At 30.0% G+C, this 21,035-nt stretch overlaps 1 protein-coding gene across 1 annotated transcript in view; it reads left to right on the top strand.

Moving 5' to 3' along the window:
- Positions 1-21,035, top strand: part of LOC142326717 (uncharacterized) — an 82,058-nt gene that overhangs the window by 50,101 nt on the left and 10,922 nt on the right. Inside the window, exons 3-6 of the mRNA XM_075369363.1 lie at positions 7,168-7,377; positions 10,095-10,297; positions 12,128-12,267; positions 20,012-20,196. Of these exons, the coding sequence (XP_075225478.1) occupies positions 10,097-10,297; positions 12,128-12,267; positions 20,012-20,196 (526 nt within the window). The 5' untranslated portion in view covers positions 7,168-7,377; positions 10,095-10,096. The remainder of the gene's footprint in view (positions 1-7,167; positions 7,378-10,094; positions 10,298-12,127; positions 12,268-20,011; positions 20,197-21,035) is intronic.

The raw sequence follows: 21,035 nt of genomic DNA, 5'->3' as shown, positions 1-21,035 counted from the left end.
TAATCGTTATAAATATTAGTTTCGATACGGCAAAATAAAAGCTTTTTCACATTAATTACAAAATTAAAAACAATATCAGGTACAATAGATGGAAACCCACAACCTCTTTAAGTATATATTTTTAGTTTCTCGGCGAATATTATATTAAAGGGAAAAGTATGGTGAGCATATAAAAAATGGGATATCGGGTTTTCTTGAAAACTTTTACATTTTTGAGCACATCTAGTGCACACAAACCAAAAAAAGAAAAACATATTCATGTATGTACGTGGCTTATTTATGTGTCGCATCTGCTTATGTATCAGGATTGACAAAACCTTTTTTTTTTTCAAACATGACTTAAATATATGGGGAATTAATCGTATTAATTTTTTTCAAAATTCGTTAAGAAGGTGTAATAATCGTTAAAAAATCAATTTCGATTTTCTTCGGTAGCATTTTAGAGAAAACTTTATTAAAGAAAATTTGTTACCTTCAATTCGTATTTAAATAACCCAAAAAAGTTTTTTTCCATTTCTTCAAATTGATATATATGTTTTCCGTTCTTTTGTTCTACAAAATATTTTTCAAAATTTTTTTGAAAGTTATACTAAGTTACATGCTATCAAGAAATTTCTATTTTTTTTTTTTTATTTTTTTTTATTATTATAGACCCTGGACCTAAAATGCAGAAAAGTTTTTGAAAATTGATTTTTCTTATTTTAGCCTTTATTAAAGGGGGTGTTAGATTTAGAGAAAATTTTACGTAAGCAAATTTATTAAGCCTAACTTATATATTGTATGTTTTTAGAAAAAGATTTTTAAATTTATTCGCCATCTCTAAAAAAAGTATATATTTCATTTTTATTTTTTGCTTATACTCTTAATTTTTATTATTAAAAAAATTGTTTTTTTATTTTTTATCACTTTAAAGGATATTAAAATTAAAGTAACTTTGATACCTGTATTATATTCAAAAATAGAACAATTTAAACCCAAATTTAAACAATTCTCTTTTAAATTTAATTTCTTTTGTTGGGGATCACATCATTATAAATAAATCTTTCCTAAATTTCTCCCATAGAGTAAGGAATCCCTAAAATCAAAAAAAAAAAAAAAAAAAAAAAAAATTCAAAATTTGGGAATTTGACTGCTTGAATCGTATTTTTATAATCAAGACTTGATCATCGTAGTCAAGAAAGGCTTGTAACACTTTTCCAGCTTTTATTTTTTTAAATGTCTCTTATAAATAAGTATTTAATCACAAAAACTAAAAATCCCGAAGAGTATTGATGATTTTTCAACATTTAAGTTAAAAGTGAGGCAGCAATAATAGCCTTCCAGCTAGCTACAAACGTTAGCCATTCAAACGTTATTGTACTTTCTTTTAACATAGGAGAAACAAGTCAACGTTTTTTCCTTTAATACGACATTATGACGTATTGTTTTTTTTTTTTTTTTGTTTTTTTTTTAATTTAAGGTAGTTTAGATAATCTCTCTCTTAAGAACATTACATTAAAATTTAATTTTCAGTGATAATGAAAATGCAATGGTAGTAGAACCAACTGTCAGAATGTATTACTGGAAATACCCTACTACAGTTATATGGACCCTATTCGCTGAATAGGGTCGTACGCATCTATTGTATATTAATTGCTACGCAATAAAAAAAACTCCCTCTGCCATTTTCACACTCACTGTTGTTCCACACAATTTCACTTTTCATTTCACCCACTATAACGTTCTACCATTTTGTTATCGACCGCTGTCTTGTTTAATAGTTATAAAATGAAAAAATAAACTTTTCCAAGGAACATAATCTGGCCTATATTAGTTAATTTAACTAACGTGGTAAAATTTTATTTCATCTGTAAATCGTCTTAAAATATTCTAATCTTATAGAAAATAGTATTTTCTATTTTCCATAATTTTTATCCAATAACATTTTTATGTAAATCTAACCGTTAAAAATTATTAGGAAATTTATCGAAAACTAAATTTGCTTTTTTTTTGAATAATTAATCAAAAAGTTGTGAAATCTCATATACACATTCTGGATAATAGACAAAATATTAATACTAGTAAATATAAATTTTTTTTACCCCTTTAAAATAAAAAATACTTTTTCCTTTTCAACAATTTGATTTAATATTCATATTGAGACCAAAAAAAGCTGACAACCCGGAATGCGGCTTTAGCCGCGTGACGGGAAAGTCCTACAACTGTGGGTTGTTTGTGATCCACGGCATCATTTTATTTAAATATAATATTTTTTCGTTTATTTAATCCAATGATTCTAACTAAAGCGCGCGCGCATACCGTATTTAATTCACGCGGATGTGGTGGTGCTAGCGGTAACTGTCGGCACTAACAAAACTAATGTAATTTCATAACTTACATAGAACAAATTTCGCTTGTACAGTCGGCAGGCTGGTGTTACCGTGAGGATTAACGCACCGGAAACAAGCCAACTGAGCGATCGAATTCGAGACCGAGCCAGACCAAGGTACTTTTTTACACTTTAAATATTATTCATTTATTTAATTCTACCGCTCACCAGTGACGTCACAACATAGCGGACGTCTACATCATTTTTTGGGGTAGAAGTGTGATTTTGCAAAATTTTTTTATAAGTATTGTTATATATTTTTTTTTATTGTTAACAATTGTGCCTAAGAAAAATATATCTTAATTAGGCGAAATCTCGAGATACTGAGGGTGACCTTGCCCTACACTCTCATCTCCTTAACCTTTTAAGTGGAACATTTAATGGCATCAATGCCTCATACGTAGAAGTAATCTGACCAGTTATGGTCAAAATCGATCCAGCAGTTGTGGAGATATAAGGTGACTTATACGCCAATACCGAATACACGTACATACGAATATTAACATCTGGAAAATTTCCATCCGGTTTTATGGGTTCCTTAGATGTCAAAACATCAAGAACCAATGAATACCGCATTTGTCTAAATTCGACCGATTACAATAATTTCCCTTCTAGAGGTATCGCTCTGCTATACCGCTATCTAGAGAAGAAAGTAAAACTTTACTGCGAATAAACTTTTCGGTTGTAATAATTTCTGTTTATATGCTCTGAATGAATTATAGTAAAAAGATAGAATGTATTATTTTTTTAAGGAATAATTTAAATCTGGTCATCCGGACACATAACATGATTCTAAAAAATCGACGTTGAAAATTCGAGTTACCCGAGTCAAGCAATACCGGACGATGGTGTACGTTACGCAGCCCCAAATATAACCCCACCAAATGTTTACATGCAACTTGTATATCCCGTTTCGATGGAGCGTGTGGATTTTCGTGACTCCATATGTAACTGTTTTTTTTTTAATTAAAAATTGCAGTTCGAGTGGCTTCATCTGTAAACAAAACATTATTTACGTTATTAACATTTTGTCCAGGATCCAGTGATAAAGATTTAAACGTACGGCAAAATCTCGAGGAAGTGAATTTTGTACCTTTTGTAGATTAAAAGGATGGCTTTATTCATAAAATTTTATTCATAATCAAATACTATACATGTTTTGTTTAAAACTTTTATGTATTTATTATAAGTTATTTTAAACATAAAACAGTATGTTCCTTAACCCCCAATGCTTTTCGCAGATTTCTCGAAAATTACTAAAATTACAATTCTGGAACATATTTTTTTCAATTTTTGAGATCAGATTGAATATAAAATCATTAAATTTATCCCTTATCTGGGTCTCAAGGGTTACTTTCTTTTTTTTTCTTTTCCTGTTTAGCCTCTGGGAATCACCCATCAAGTATTATTTCAGTGGATGAATGAGATGATATGATGAGATGATATGAGGTGTAAATGAAGTGTAGTCTCGTACAGTCTCAGTTCGACCATTTCTGAGATGTGTGGTTAATTGAAACTCAATCACCATAGAACACCAGTATCCACGATCTACTATTCAAGTCCGTGTAAAAGTAACTGCCTTTACTAGGATTTGAACGTTGGAACTCTCGACTTCGAAATCAGCTGATTTGCGAAGACCCGTCCTCCACTAGACCAACCCGGTGGGTTAAGAGCTATAGTCTGGCGTATAGTTTTACCGAACGCGCAGAAATAAGGGCGAAATCTTTCGCCAGCCGACACTGATTAACAGTGGCGGCTCGTAGCTAAAATTAGTGGAGGCGCTGCTCCAGAAAATTTTTTTCTGAGCCTCTTCAAGGCCGTGGTTAAAATTTTCTGTAAAATAAAAGAACCGAAAAAAAATTAATTAAATAGAATAGCTGAAAGCAGGATAATAATATAAGTCTACACTTTATCAGATTCAAGAATATGGTATACGGTTTTTAAGCACATATCGATTCCCCCCCCCGAGGGGAGAAGATCCCGCCTCGTAGCGTGTCAGGTCGCTACACCATCCCCTCCGTTCATAGCCAGTAGTGAGGTTTTTAATCATATCTCATTTCCCCCCCGAGGGGAGAAGATCCCGCCTCGTAGCGTGTCAGGTCGCTACACCACCCCCTCCGTTCCTTGTCAACAATGGCTTTATCTTCTTGCTCTCAAACTGATCACATTCCACAGTGTTCAGCCCGGCCACGTGAGATGCCACTGGTGCAGATGCCCCAAGGGACACCTACATCAGTAAATTCACCCCGAGAGATAGTATTTGAGTTCTGCCTTCCGAAGAAGACATCTGACACCTAAAGCTACCACGTTGCCCTCAGTAACTAAGCTAAAAGACTGCTCGCAGAAGATCAAAGACCCCGCACCTGTCGCCTTGGTTTTTAAGCCCAGCACACGTGGAGTAAAAAAAAAACTACCTTCCACCAGCATGCCAGGATCAGCACTGCGGGAGCGACAGTGCTCTCTTTTCCTCACAGCCTCGCGTGCAGCTTCCTATGTGCGCATGCGCACAACAGCCAAATACCATGCCGCTGAAACTGTGAAGCTCACAGTTCCATACAAACATTTTCGTATCTTTTTCATAAACTGAGGGATGGCTACTGACATTAAGCTTAAGGATTGTGTATTGTACAAGTATAAAGAAAGAATTAATGAAAAAAGGACTCATTATATTAAATGTTATTGATAACATCAAGTGGAAATAGGGGTGCTGCTGTTCCACAGTGCCTATACGTGAGCTGCCACTGCTCACTAACGAAGGGTTTCCTAAACTATGTTTACATAAACGTTTGTCTATATTTTTACCAGTAGAACATGTTCTGGAAATTTGTTACATTCTTTGTGAATCTCTGTGTATATTGACTTTTCCTGTTATATTTTGTTTTCTAAATGACTTCGTCTTCAATTTTAGATGTTTTTGTCATTTTGTTTTTCAAATATTGTAAAATCAAAAAATGTTGTACAAAAATTTTGTTAAAGTGTTCAGGGATATAGCTTGGAACATGATAAGGGTTTTTCTTTAAAGGAGGAGAATATTTTGGATCCCCCCCCATTATTAGCTCTATATTGCCAGATTTCACTTTTATTGTTTTAAAAGTAAAAAAAAAAAATATATACAAAATGAAATGAAAGTCCAAATAAATACCACTTTGTTAACAATTATTTAATTTTTTTAATACATTGTTATGACAATGTATTTCGGTTATAGACAAAAAATGAGTCAATATGATGCTGACATCTGTCCCAAGTTTAACTATTAAATTTAGATCAATTCTACTGATCTATTTTTTTTAATGATTTTGGTTGTCGTAACTAAATATTTATAATTTGTCTTATATACTTTTGTGCATTTTGGCTTTTCTAGTATTGTGTACTAATGACTTTCATTAATTAATTTTTTCCCTACCAAGAGCAATATATCTTTTTGTGATGTAAAGAAAATGGGTGCTCTTCTTAGTTTGAATAATAAGATCTCAAATTTACCAAACCTGTCAGTAAATATGGATATTCATATAGAAAGTACTAGCTTGTTCATCACTTTGGAATGGCCCACCTATCCTCTTTAACTCAGATAAGACAATGGAAACAGAAGTGGAGGAATGGGTCTGTTAAATGAATATACCTGATTTGACCATCAAATTACCAGGTTTCCAGTTACCTCGAAGAATTCATTATCATTAAATTGGATATTTTTTTTATGTGTATCATGAGCCTTGACTTTACTCAATAGACATTTCTGCTAGACATGTCAATAAACATTTCTAGCAGATCTGCATCTGCAGATCTCCCAAACTGGTTAGCAGGCCCCCAAACTGGTTAGCAGGCTAGATTATACACCTCCTCTGGCCTCCTCACCATCATTAAGGACCTAACATGGTTAGGCCTACACCCAAAGAATTGATAATGAAAAGATCAAGGATAAAGAAAAGGTTGGTTATAAGAAAGGATTATCTATCTTGGAGGTAATATGGTAGGAAATAAACAGCCCCATCCAATGAAAAATTCAAAATTTAACACTCCAGTTAGGGGGGGACCCATTCCACCCATATCCCTTAGGAGAATGGATTATTTTTACCCATATGAGAGCAGCTCATTATTGATAAAAAATGTTTTCATTGATTGGCTTAAAGATATACTTAGTAATAAAAATTTTGTCTCATCTAGATGTTAAACAGCACTCGAGTTCAACTATAAAATTGTTAAAAGGATAACTTTGTCCATCTCAGAATTGTGTATCATCAGGAGGCATCAACACAATAAAGTATATCATTCAGATATGTCTTGACTGAAGGTTTAAATTGTATATGGTCAAGGGATGAATAACTTTATACCAGGTGAAGATATATTGACTCATCAAGCTGTAAGAAGGATTTCCGTAGTAAACAGTGCAGGATATATACAGGAGGTGCCTAATAACAAGTTATCCTGGAGATGTAGAAAACGTTTATCAGATAACTCAAATTATAATTAAGAAGTTGTATTTTTATATTTAATGGGCTAGATTTATATTTTATTTTTCTGCATCTGACGTTGTTTCTGCCTTATTGTTTGTCTCATTTTCTTTGAAAAGTAAAACCATGTACTAATAATAATAATAGTAAATTATTGATATTACACTTTTGTGTGGTGATCTATTTTTATTATATGAATATCTTAAATTTTGTCTACAATTCTTTTTTATTATTTTTTTATGTTCAACATATTAGTGTTTTTGTCAGTGTTATGGTGGTTTTAATACAATAAGTTAAATATTTTATGTAGAAATATAATAACATAATAAGTAACTAAAATATATTTTTCAGATGATAATCTACCATTGAGATTCACTTCTAAAGAAAAACATGAATTGGTTACAGATAGTTCATCATCTGATAACACTGTACAATTATTCAAAAGACATCAATTTACATTTTCACCAATAGTTTCTTCAAGAATTACATCAACTGCTGATAAAGTTATAAATAAATTCTCTCACGTTATAACTGATAAAAATAACAGCCTTCAAGTTACAGGTAAGTTATTCTAGAATTTATGAAATTTTATTTTACTACAGATTTTTTTTTTCGTCATAAGTAAGTAATTTCCACATCAGTCTGTTATAGAAATGGATTTATTTTTCTATTTTAAATTTATTTCAGTTATATAAAATATTTTTAGATAAAAATAAATAGGTTTATGGTATCTCTAATAAGTGCTGTTGAAAAAATTAATAAAGATTTATTAAAATTTGTCCAATACAGTATAAGCAATAACTATTTAACAACTCTTAACATATATTAGAATTTGTTTAGAGTTGTTAAAAGTAAAAGTATTCATGTGAATAAAAATTCTATTAAGTGTGTAACTAATTAGTAAAATAGGTGATAAATGTATCCTAGAATTATTAATCTTATTTAGTATAACTGTTTTTATACTGAGTCCTGCATAAAATGGTTAACTGCATCACCACACAAGTTGGTAGTTCTACATTTTCAGAATGTTCTCAATAGAAGAAAGATGAACAAAGAATAACACATTAATGTTCAAAATAATATTTTTTAAATTAGATTTCCCAAAATCAATGATGTTAAATATCACTGGCTGTAGTTTTCATCTGGTGAGAGTTTTCATCATGATAATTTCATTTTATCATTATTTTTATTAACAACCTCTGTTATCATTACTTTAATTAAAGAAAAAAAAAACAACTGTTAGCTTCTAATAATAATCTAACAGTAAAGAACTTCAGCAACCACTGAATAGTATTATTTAGCAGAGTGAAATTCCCCAAGAGAGTACAGTTCCGTGCAAGCATAGAGCAAACAAACAGAGATGTATGTAGTGTAGATTACTGGTAGTGCACCATCAGTGACTTAATGAGAGCACTGACAGTATCATTTAAATAACATCCCCTCTTCACCACCCTCTGATAATTCCTAAATTGACGAATGCAGCACTAGTTATCAGTTTGATATATTATAGATCTTTCAGTATCCTGTAGCTGTGCGCATGTCATCATGGACTGCAGAACAAAATTAGTGCTATTCAGGAATTGATATTTCCAGCTGGAAATCAAATTCCAGAATGGCTGGCCAAGGGTCTTTCAACAAGTCTTCTTTTCATCCTGCAGGATGTAGTCAAGATTTATTTTTTCAGCAGCAGAGCGTGCATCATAGGTTTCAAGCATGGCCAGTCCTACCTTGGCGCAGTCAGACCAATGCATAGCCCAGATATGTGCTCCCCAAATTTAGTCCCCAGTTCCACAGGAATTGAATTACACAGGTTGTGTAAGTAGGTATTAAAGTGGCAGGCCTACTGATTTCCATACTTAATTATATTTTTTGCATTTACCTTAAATTTCGACAACTTTAATTTTAGTTATGAGGAGAATAGCATATGCTGTTTAAAAAAAAATATATATATTTATTTTTATTCTTTTTTCTAACTGAAGATACCCAGTTGAATGAAATGAAAATTTTCAAAATTACTTATTATTAAAGGAACTAGATCAGTATCAAAAAATGATCAAAGTAAATGGTAGATTTATAATGTTCTTTAATGTTTATTTTTTTAAAGTACTACAGTTTACTATAAAAATTAACAAAAATTGATAAAACTCAGCAAACACTGCAATTTAAGTCACATTATTCAGGTTTACAATTGCATACACACCATGCATCATATGTAATTTGATACTGAATAATATACAATCTACTCTTTTGAAAGAAGAGTAATAACACATTTCATATAGTTTTCTTAAGTTTAAAGCTCAAGGAAATTCATGCAGTAAACCTTTTTATCTGGATAAGACAAGGTTCAAAACGGTATTTATAAATAAGAATGTGGATCGTCCATCAGTTTAACCTATAAAATCCGACCTATAGTAAATTATTTTACACATTGGCCTACAACATATTTCAGTTACAATTTATTATTAATTATTAAATACACTATAAAATAAATTAAAATCTATGTTAACCTTTAAAATGCACTTTTTTAAATCTGTCATTCTTATCTGTCAATTTGGTATTTAATTTTACGTTTTATATCTTTGAATATAGTTTAAATGTAAGTATTAAACCATCTTTTCATTATTATGATAATACATTGAATAAAGCGTACAATACTATAATTTAATTAATTTATGTTATTCTAAGAAAAAATATATTTGTTATTTTTATCAAATTTCTCATAACTAAAACCAAAAAATCATGAGAAAATTTGCATAAAACCAAAGAAAGATTCTTGATCAAAAACAAGGAAAATCTAAAATCTTAGTTATTATGTATGATTAATATGTTAAACAGTTAATAAAGAAATCATAAATGTTTAAGAAAAGAACCCTGGTTAATCTGTAAGTTCACATAGTAATTGTATGAATATATGAACATTACATAACAGTAGCTCAGTTATACATCTTCTTAATGGAGTATAGACAGATTATACTTATGAAAAAAAGGAATTAGCCTTATAAATTTTGGCTAATAACCTAACTAATCTAGTTAAGCTTTAAAGTAGATAAAATTTGCTTCCTGACTGTTAACTAATAAGTATAATTTTCTCTTTGATTGTTTAGACCTTGTAATCCTGTCACTGTACTTTAAATTAGATTCCAACAGTATTTAAAAATCTCCAGTATCATTTCCTTATTTTACTTGTTTATTGTTTAGGATGAATTAGAATTCAATCCTAAACAATATTGTATAGTTATTTTTGACATGTTGCTGTTTGATAACAACTTTTTTTTAAGGAATGAAATGTTTTATTTCTGCAAATGAAGGCATTTATTATGCTACTTTGTTTGGTGATATTCATTCAGTTCCTGTAGTAGAAGATTCAATTTTATCTGATGAATGTAAAGTTTTGTGTACCAATAGCAACAAATGTAGTTTAGATTTTCAAAGTAAAGATATTTCTAAATGTGGAGTTCATCGATGTGGTACAGATACAAAGGTAAATAATAATATTTTTTAAATCCAGTATAATATTTTTTTTTTTAATTTAAGAAATTGTAACCTTAAAAAATTGATTACTCTTATTACTTTTATTTTTTTATTACAGAAAAGTACGTATTAATAGCCTAAATTAACTGGAATTAAGGGACACTTGAATTTTTTATTATTTGTATTTAGAATACTAGCTTGGCAGAGTGGTGGCATGTGTGCCTTTTATCTAGAAATTTTGTGTTTAAATTACAGTCCAGCTTAGTATTTTTCATATACTACAAAATTGATTTGTAATTAAGAAATTATAATTGGGCATCACTCTACTGCTTCTGAAATAAATAAGTGATTGTTGTTATTAAGATAATAATAATTCATATTATATTTTCTGCTAAGAACACTATGATTATTTCTATATTGAGTATTGTTTACCTTTCTTAGCTTCATTCTTTTATTATATGTTGACGCGTTTTGGAATCAACATTTTCAAAACTTATTGTAGTGGTACTTTTAAATTTCTGTTAGTCTTATATAAAGACTAACAGAAATTTTACAATACAGTATAATAATAATAATAATATTAATAATAATAATAATAATAAAAATATTGTATTAATGAAGAGTATATTGATAAGAAACAGTGGTGGCTTGTAGCTAAAATTAGTGAGGGTGCAGCTCAAGAAAATTTTTTTCTGGGTCTTCAAGTCTGTGGTTAAAGTTTTCTGTAAAATAAATGAAGCAAAAAAAAAATAAATAGCTGGAAGCAGGATAATAATCGTATTTCTACACTTTATCACGTTCAAAAATATGGTACACGGTTTTTAAGTACAACACACTCGCAGTAAAAAAAAACTACCTTTCATCAGCATGCCAGGATCGGCACTGCAGAAGCGACAATGCTCTCTCTCCCTTGTAGCCTTGTGTGTAGCTTCCTATGTGCGCATGCACACAATAGCCAAACACCACGCCCCCTGGAACTGTGAAGCACACAATTCCATACAAAGATTTTTTTATCTTTTTCATCGACTGGGGGATGGCTACTGACATTTAGCTTAAGGATTATGTAATGTACAAGTATAAAGAAAGAATTAAAGAAAAAAGGACTATATTAAATGTTATCGATAATATCAAGTGGAATAGGGGGTGTTGCAGTTCGACAGTACCTATATGTGAGCCGCCACTGATAAGGAACATTCCAAAGGCTCAATGTTGAAGTCATATTTCTACCATTTATTCTGTTCAAATATTTTTAAATGGTATTATGTGATTTATTAATATTTTAGAGATATATATTTTTAAATTATTGCAATATACAGAACTGGCATTGTAAAGAAACTAGGAAATTCATGAGGAAAATAATCCAAATGGTGAATATCTTGTACACTAAAAAAAAAAAAAATTATTAACTCCAGATCTATTGCTTATTGGAGATAAAAATTTGTACGTGTGTAAGAAAAAACTATAAGGTAAATAAATTGCCTGCTAAAAAACTGAGCTTTTTAAGAGTAATTATTGCAGCACTTCTTTTTAGGAACTAATTTTTTTAGAATAGTTGTAACTTCTCCACTACTGTAAAAAGTTAAGTTAAAATACACCACTCTCTAACAAGTGAGAATATTTATTTAGTTTCTAGTCTATTATCTTAGCTACAATATACATATTAGAAACTTTTATATAGTAATATTTGGACTATAATACATTATAGTCTCAATGTTTTTTCTCAAAGGGATCAAAATTTTTGTATAATAACAAAATCTATGTAGAAATTGTTCATTATTTTTAATGGCTTTTTATCTAGTATATTATTTGATAATCTTATTGGCTACATTTTTCTGTACAGATACTGCTTTGTGTAACTGTACGAATACCAACAGTAACAAAACTTGTTCTTCCCGAGGATATCACCATTTTGCTTCAGTGTCATCCACAAACTACAATAATTAGTCAAACTAAACAAATACGAATCAGCCCTAAAGAAGTGTAAGTAAATTTTAATTTAACTTTTATAAACATCTACTATGAATATTATAAACAATTCTACTTTTTGTTCAAAATGAGTTTTTTCCCATACTAAACATAGCAAAACGTCACCAGGAATTTATTCTGTAAACTGATTGATTAGTTATGAAGAGTAGTTAAGAATTAACTGTTAATCCTTTGTTAGGAATTAATCTGCCTACAACATAGAAATTTGACAAGGATAAGAGAATGCAAATATCTTCATCATATTCAAAATAAAACTATAATTGACAATAATGCCTGATGTAGAGATTCCCAAAAGGAAGGTAACATTTCTGTTAATGTGTGTGTGTGTGTGTTTATATATATAAATATATATAAAGTGCCACAACCATAATGATTGTACACAGATCAAACCCAAGACTTTTAAAATGGTATAATCATTTCTAAGAACAAATATTCATGTTAAGCTTACTTAGGAAAGCAATGAATGAACTGCAGTTAATTGGATTCTTGATTTCTTCTTTTAAGTGATTATACTATTGTACAACAGACATGCCAAGCCCACTGAAATGAAGATGATATTCATTCTGGCGAACAAAATGAAGTGACACCTTCATTCTGTAAATCATCTTCATTCAACTAAATAATGTTGAAGTACCATTGTGTGAAATTGATTATTTATCCAACTGCACAAATGTCCTACATTGAATAATTGACACGGAACATGCAAAAAAGATATAATGAACATATAAAATTATTCAGTAACATTCTCTCAACAATTGTGAATCACCTCATTAATGCAAATCACACATCCACCTAAATTAACAACTATGACATTCTGCATACACACAATAAATTATAATATTAACTTATTTGAAAATTATTAAATATACATATAAGATAACTAATGTAATAAAATGACATTTTTGATCATATCCTGAATACTTTTCTTAATTTAACCCTTAACTGGTATCATACATCTGACCGACTCCTGACATTTTTGTCTTCTTCCCCCTCCTCGAATATTGGATCAATAGTCGACCCACTTTACCTACCTTCCAGTTGTGCATACTACTTGCTGTGAAGGTCATATTTTTTTTGTCACATTGTGTGGTGAGTTATTGTGTTTTGTTTTTTGAGGCCGGTCTCACAGACATGATACCAGTTCCGTTACTAACTTAATCGTTGCCAGAGTTCTTTCTTATTTTAATTTTTCATAATGCTTTCAGTGGTTAATTTGAATAGTTTGTATGCTAATATTTTTTTTCTTTCGGTTTTGATTTCTTATACTGTTTATTTATTTTTATCGCTATATTTTATTTATCTTTTTAATCATTTTAATAGTTCGTTTCTGGTTCTGTATAATATTTTTTACTAATACATTTTTTAATAATGGATGATATAAGTGATATAAGCTGTAATGAGGCCATTAATCTACAACCAGGTTTGTTGTGTCGTGTTTTACAAGGTAACCGATTAAATTTTGAAAAGGATTTAGAAGAAATGGTTTCAAATGTTCTAGAAGAATTTGATGGGGCCGATGATAGCAAAGATGATTCAGATAATCTTAGTGAAAGTGATTACAATACAGAATTGGAACAGGAAATAGAAAATAATGTAGTTGATGTAGAAAATGTGGCTGAAAACGAAATAAACCAACAATTAGAGGGACAGGAATAAATTGAGGAAGAAGCTGAAGGTATAAATTTGACTGCACCAAGATGTAATATCTATTCGTATTTCTATGGGAAAGAGAATTTTTTTCAGTGGAGAAAAGAACAACCACCTGTTAATATACGAACAAGACGACACAATATTATTTTGCAACTGCCTGGACTGAGACTAAAGGCAAAATTATTAGGACCAAAACCACATGTAGAAGAAGTTTGGAATCTTCTTTTTACTCTAGACATATTAGAGAAAATTCTTTCATGGACAAATTACAAAATTAGTAAACTAAGAGAAAAGTACAAAAGAAAAAACTTATCATTCATTCAGGATCTAGATATGATTGAACTGAAAGCTTTCATTGGCTTGATACTCTATCCTGCTATTTTCAAATCTAGTAATGAATCTATTGACGACTTATTTGAGACAGATGGAACTGGACGAGATGTGATTCGTTACACAGTGACTAAAAAAAGATTTTTGTTTCTTTTGTTGTCTTTACGCTTTGACAATTGAGCAGATAGAGAAGAGAGAAGAAAATATGATGATACAGCTACAATATCTGGAATTTTTAATAAATTTTTAGAGAATTAACAGGTTTGTTATGCACTGGGTCCTACCCATGGATGTATGGATGAAATGTTACTACCCTTTCAGGATCAATGGAAGGGTCGCGTGTACATGCCACAAAAACCAGCAAAGTATGGTGTGAAAATTTTGTATGGCAGTTTGTAATGTATGGCAGAGGTCGATTATTTATATAATGCATATATTTACTCAGGGAAGGGTAGTGATGGAAAAACTTTTATTACTGAAGAGAAGAAATTCAGCATTCCAACACATTCTATAGTAAGGCTCATCAAACCAATTGAAGGAACATGTCAAAATGTCACGGCGAACAATTGGTTTAGCTCAATCAAAATAGTAAATGAGCTTTTAAAGAGAGAGTTAGCATATGTTGGAACTTTAAAAAAAAAAAATAAGAAAAAAATTTCTCCTGTTTCAGCCTAGTAATTGCAAACAGAGAAATCATCTCTCTGGGTTATACTGAGAACATTACTCTTCTTTCCTACGTACCAAAAGCCGTTATATTAGTGTCATCAACGCACCATTTACAGAATGATGACCCCGACACTGATAAGCCTGAAATAATTTCATTTTACTTCACCAAAGGAGGTGTTGACAGAATTGATCAAAAGTGTGCAAACTACACAACTAGTCAAAGGACACAGAGGTGGGCAATGGCAATCTTCTTCATGCTTGTCGATGTGGAAGTGGTGTAAATTCTTTCTTTCTTCACCAGTCATTTCGCCAATCAGATAAGATGACTTGACATGACTTTATGAAGACCTTGGCAATGTCACTTATTTACCCACAAATGCACCGTAGACTCAACATGAAAAATCTTCCACATGAATTCATATTCACAATCAAAAGGATCCTTAAAATTTCAAGCAAGTCAGAAAATTTGCAAGAAATGCCCAAATTTAAAAAAAAGTGGAAGACAAGTGTCTTTTTCCCTCCAGAATTGAAGAGGAAAACCAAATATCCAGGTTAGAAATGTACTGCTCCAATTTGTCTTGAATCTTCTAAAAACAACTGTCACGTGTTATGAAAAGAAGTGTAATTTATATTTTTTAATCGCTATATTTATGTTCTTTACGGGTATTTTTTTCTTAGTTATATTTTTACAGTAAATAAATAATGTGTGTATATATATATATATATATATATATATATATATATATTAATTTTTATTAGTAAATAGATTTAGAAGTATGTAGTTTAATTTTTTGCAACAATGAAGGTGAGGCTAAAAAATTAAGATTTTTAGAATCAAAATGTAACTTCTTATTTTACTTTTTCATCATTTTACTATTTATTACTTATTTTATGATTATTATAAAATACTATGATATGCTTAAACATAAAAAAATTATAAAAAAACTGGCATTATAGAGAAATTAATGAAAAAAGGGTTTTGCCAGGAACATATATTTTAAGGATTATATTTTATTTAATGTAAATTTTTGTTAAATTTTAGTTTGTATAGTCATGTTTAAACAATTTTTGTGTAATAAATGTCATGAATAGATAAAAATGTGAAAATAAATATAAAAATAAAATAGAGGTCTCCTGGACCACTGATACAAGTTACATACTTTCTGCTCATGATACCAGTTAAGGGTTAACAATAATAGCATTAATGTTTACTAATAATGTAGTGGAAAGTTGAAGTACCAACCATTCAAGATCTCCATAAAAACCACCTCCACTTTTTTTTTTTTTTTTTTAACCTCCGGGTCCGCAGTCAAGCAATTCTTTCTGCAGAGGATGAGATGAGTGGTTTCTACCATGTGTGAAAAATGCCATGCCTGACCGGGATTCAAACCCAGGACCTCTGGGTGAAAGGCCAAGATGCTACCACTCGTGCCACAGAGGTTGACATCATAAAATAATCTAAAAAACTTTATATAAAAATAAATTTGGTTACGTTTTTCATTAAAAATTAAGACTTCTGTATAAATATTGTTTCATTTATTATTTTACAAAAATGGAAGCTATTCATTATTGTTGAAGTATAAGACATAATTTTTACAATTTTTTGTGTTAATATTAAGAACTAAACAGATATAACATGCTGATAAATGAGTAGATAAAAATAGACATTATGTTTGTTATTAGAATTCTTTTTGTCTTTCAATACTTCCCTCCTAGAAGTCTGTAGTTATGAATTTGATAGTATTCATTTTTATTCTGATTAATAAAAAAAACTGGTGTAAATAAGGATCTAGAAAAAACTGGAATTTTTTTATTTTTCTAATAATGGAACGAATCTAATTATTATTAAAAAAAGAAAAAAATATGAGTACGTATGGATTTTTTACTATTATGTAGTGCTTAAATTCAAACAAAATATTCACCAGAATGGTGTTCCAGTATCTCAACTTTGATATGACTGGCTCATATGGAAGAAATTTATATAGTTCTGTAAGACACTTTTAACTTGAAATGATCAGTTTCAAAATTTGAACATAACCTTAAGTAATATTGAACTAAGAATGGAACTCTGGTTAATTTAATAAGTCACATTAAATTAATAAGCATTTTTTTGTTTTGTTTAAATACAGCTTATAAGAACAACAGCAGTTCAAATTCATGTAGAACAATGATTACTCCATGATTTTTGGATCCTCAATGAGTAGTAAATTAGTTTCATAATCGTATAGTTTAGTTATTCACAATCTTTGTGTAGTTATTCTATAAGTTTTTTTTTTTACCTTCGGGACCATTGTTAGGTATTGCTTCAGAGGATGAGATGAATGGTTTTGTAGTGTTTGTGAAAATGCCATGCCTGAGCGGGATTTGAACACAGGACCTCTGGATAAAGGTCAAGATTCATGCCATGGAGGCCGGCTATAAATTATTATTACTCAAAGATAACAGTTATGTATTTGGCAGAGAGGACAGGTTCATTCTCCCACCTCAGATTGTAGAAAATAGTCACTACTACTGAATATATACTTGTATGTTTGGTTTTCAGTAACATGTGAATTGATTACATGTTATTTATTAGGATTTGATAATTATTATTTTCATAAACTCTGGCCAAAATAACATAATACTATTATATTTTTTCTACGATCATGAGAAATTGCAACTTGTATTTTATGTATTTGTTATTCTAACAGTTACAACGGTAATTTGGTCCAAGATGGATCATATCCAAAATAACATTGCTGTGCTTAAGAACAAATGCTCAATACCAGATTTATGAAGATAAGTGAGGAGTTAAGTGGTTTCCTCTTCACTTCTTCATCAAGTAATTTATACTAATGCATATTAGAGTGATAAACCCACCAAAATTCAGGTTGCATTCACTCCTATAACAACATTTACATTTACTTATTTACTGTAATAGCTGCCATAAGGTAAAAATGAATACTTTTTCCTTTAATTATATACAAGTAGTGTAAATGTATTTATCTGTATACCATTGAAAAGTAAAAAAAATGTAAGAAAAATGTTATTACAGAAGAATAGAAAATTAGATAATATGTGTCTACAGACAAACAAATTTTAAAATTAAGACAACTAAATAAACACACAATAATTTGTTCTCTCCAGCCTTAAACTTAGAGTTCTTCATTTTCTCCCCAGCAAGGATTAGGCATTTTACTGTTCTGGTCTCAAATCATCTCTTCTTAGGTTGTCCTATTCGTCTTCTTCCAAATGGAGCATAATATTTTGTCATTTTCAGAATACTATCATCTGCCATGCATTCTAATTGTTAATTCCAGTCTTCCTTATACTGCATCTTTTTCTTTTCAAAGATCATTTTTTGCCTAACTCATTCTGGACATCTTCATTATGCATTCGACCCCTCAAAGTGCACCCTTTACTGCTCATAAGAATCTCATTTCAGAGGCAGTGATCCTGTAAAAATCTCTTGTTGTACAGGACCAACTTTCTGTACCATATAAGAGCACTGGGACAGCCATAATACTTTAGAATTTAAGCTGAGTATCACTTGAAGCTTTCCTAATGAGAACACAACTAATCATACCGCACACAGAATGGAATATTTAAAGATTCCTCTCTATATTCTTATCATCACCATATTACCCATATCAGAACCCAGGTAATTAAAATGACAAATCTGCTCTAATGTTTTATCATTTATGACAATTTTTGTTCTTATTGAAGCCTATCCTAAAAAAGCCATCGTATTTATTTTTTCCAGAGAGATTTCCATGTTATATTCACCACAAATCTTGTATAACCAACACCACTCTCTGCAAATGGTCTTTGGTATTCTGAATAATTATCTGATCTTCCGCATAAAGGATAGTGTTAAGAAAAACCCCCTCATCCAACTCAGTTCCTGGGCATCCATCCAGATCCCACTTTTTAATATCATCCAAATATATGTTAAACAAATTTAGAGAAAAACTACAACCTTGTTTCATTCCTTGATTTATAAGAACAGTTCTTGAAATATACAGAAAGACTAGAAAATGAGATAATATGTGTCTACAAACAAATAAATTTTAAAATTAAGAAAAATAAATAAATATACAATAATTTGTTCTCTGGCCTTAAACTTTAACCATTATTTGATAATATTAATTATATATATTCCCCTCTCCAAAGGCAAAGGGTATAAGAATTGACTACAACGCTTTTGTTGATTTGTTTCTCAAATTTGTTGATAAACAGTGTAAGTGTAGGTTACTGTTCAATATCAATGGTAGGTAAGATTAAATCAGATATTGAGCTAATACATATATAGACAAAAGCTCAAATCTACAACTTCTAATTTTCTTTATTTACATTCTTTTGGTATTTAAAAATGTAGTAAAAGCAAACCATCTTTTTCAGTGATTACAGATTCATTTTTTAGGGAATAGATGAAACACATTTTTTTAGGTATCAATTACGTACCTGTAAGCATCTGCATTCTGCTTTGTTCACCAGTATCTATGCAATATACAGCAGCTAGCATAACATCACCTAAAAACAGTTGATTTTCTCAACAGGCCCTTATTAGAAATATTGTTGCCAGAAAACTTTCAGGACAGCTTAATAACATTTTGTTTTCATCCAAAAATGGTATACATAGATAATATATTCTCACTCCTTTATTTATCTAAGATTTTTATTTAGTTCAATATTTATACTTCAGTTTTTAAAACTACTCTTTCAATAAAATAAAATACATTTCTTTGTTACTGCTGGTTGAAGCTCTTCTAAAGTTATATACTGGCCGTAATAGTGTATCGGTTGATAATTGCACACTTCAAGTACAATCATATGAGGTGAAGTCAAAAAAAGACTACCTGATTATTATATAAATATAAAGGATGAATAAGATAAAACTAGCTTGAAATAAACTAAAAGAAATACTTAATGCGATGTACATACAAATTGAAAACATTGTTAAGACTACTACAACTAAATAATCAGTTATATTTACTGGTTACATCAGTTGCATTTACAGTTATATTTAACTGACAGCAATTCTGTTATTAATATATATTCAAAAAAACTATTTCAGCAATTATAGTTTAATATTAATATTTGTAAATTTCAGAACTGGTCGTATGGCTAATATTGGAAGTAGAATAGTTGCCACTGGAGGATCAAAAGCCAGGTTCAATTCTCAAATTACTCTCTTTAGACATGGAAGTAGTGGCTTCACACGAAAAGTAACTTCAGGAGATTTTATTATTCTTGGAGAAGAACTTCTTCTCCAGAGTTCTATTAATTCTGGTGATGGTAAGAATTACACGTTCTATGACAAATTTGATAAAAAACATTTCAAAAATAGTACTTTAATATTTAGTGTTCATTGTTTCATGTTTAAGATAATTATAATTCAGATTAATATTTAGTACCTGATTTATGATTTATTTATATGAGATGAAATACAGACAGATAAATTGAAAAATACAGACTTTTTTTAGTTTAAGCTTCTTAGTTCAAATTTGTCCTTAAAAAAATAATTAATTTAATGGGATGTATAATTTTAAGAACACAAATTTTCATCATTAAAAAAAACCAGAATAAAATAAATTTTGATTAAATATCAAAAACAGTGTCATGACATGACAGCAGTATTATGCATAGCAGCTGTAAATACAAAAAAAAAAATTAATAAACATAAAAAGTATTTATTGATTTAAGTGGCAAGTATATTCCTTGATGAATTTTTTTTCTATTGAGAAAATAAGTGTTTGGTTTGAAAAAAATTTCTGTGTCTTAAACAAAAATCACTATTTTCTGTGAAATAAAATCTTATGTTGGTTGCCATTGAACAGTTTTAAGATCTCTAATACTTGTTTATTTAGTTCTTCAACCGGATATTCCATTACATATAGCATAATATCCATAATACAGGAAAAAAGGAACAAGCCAGATGTTAATCATTATAAAAATAATAACTACTAACACAGGCTACAGTAATTAATTAAATTTATTCAGTGTAGGACCAAAGTCTTATAAAGAACAGAGAGTGTTCAATAATTCTTTGTTAGCCATGTAATTAGAAGCATGATAAAATATTATATGATTTATTCCCATCAGCCTTCCCAAAATGATGTTAGTTGAATGCAGTC

Source organism: Lycorma delicatula, chromosome 6 (genome assembly GCF_047948215.1).
Source record: "Lycorma delicatula isolate Av1 chromosome 6, ASM4794821v1, whole genome shotgun sequence".
Lineage (NCBI taxonomy): Eukaryota > Metazoa > Arthropoda > Insecta > Hemiptera > Fulgoridae > Lycorma > Lycorma delicatula.
Note: the sequence above shows the minus strand (reverse complement) of the source record. Positions and strands in the feature narration are given on the sequence as shown.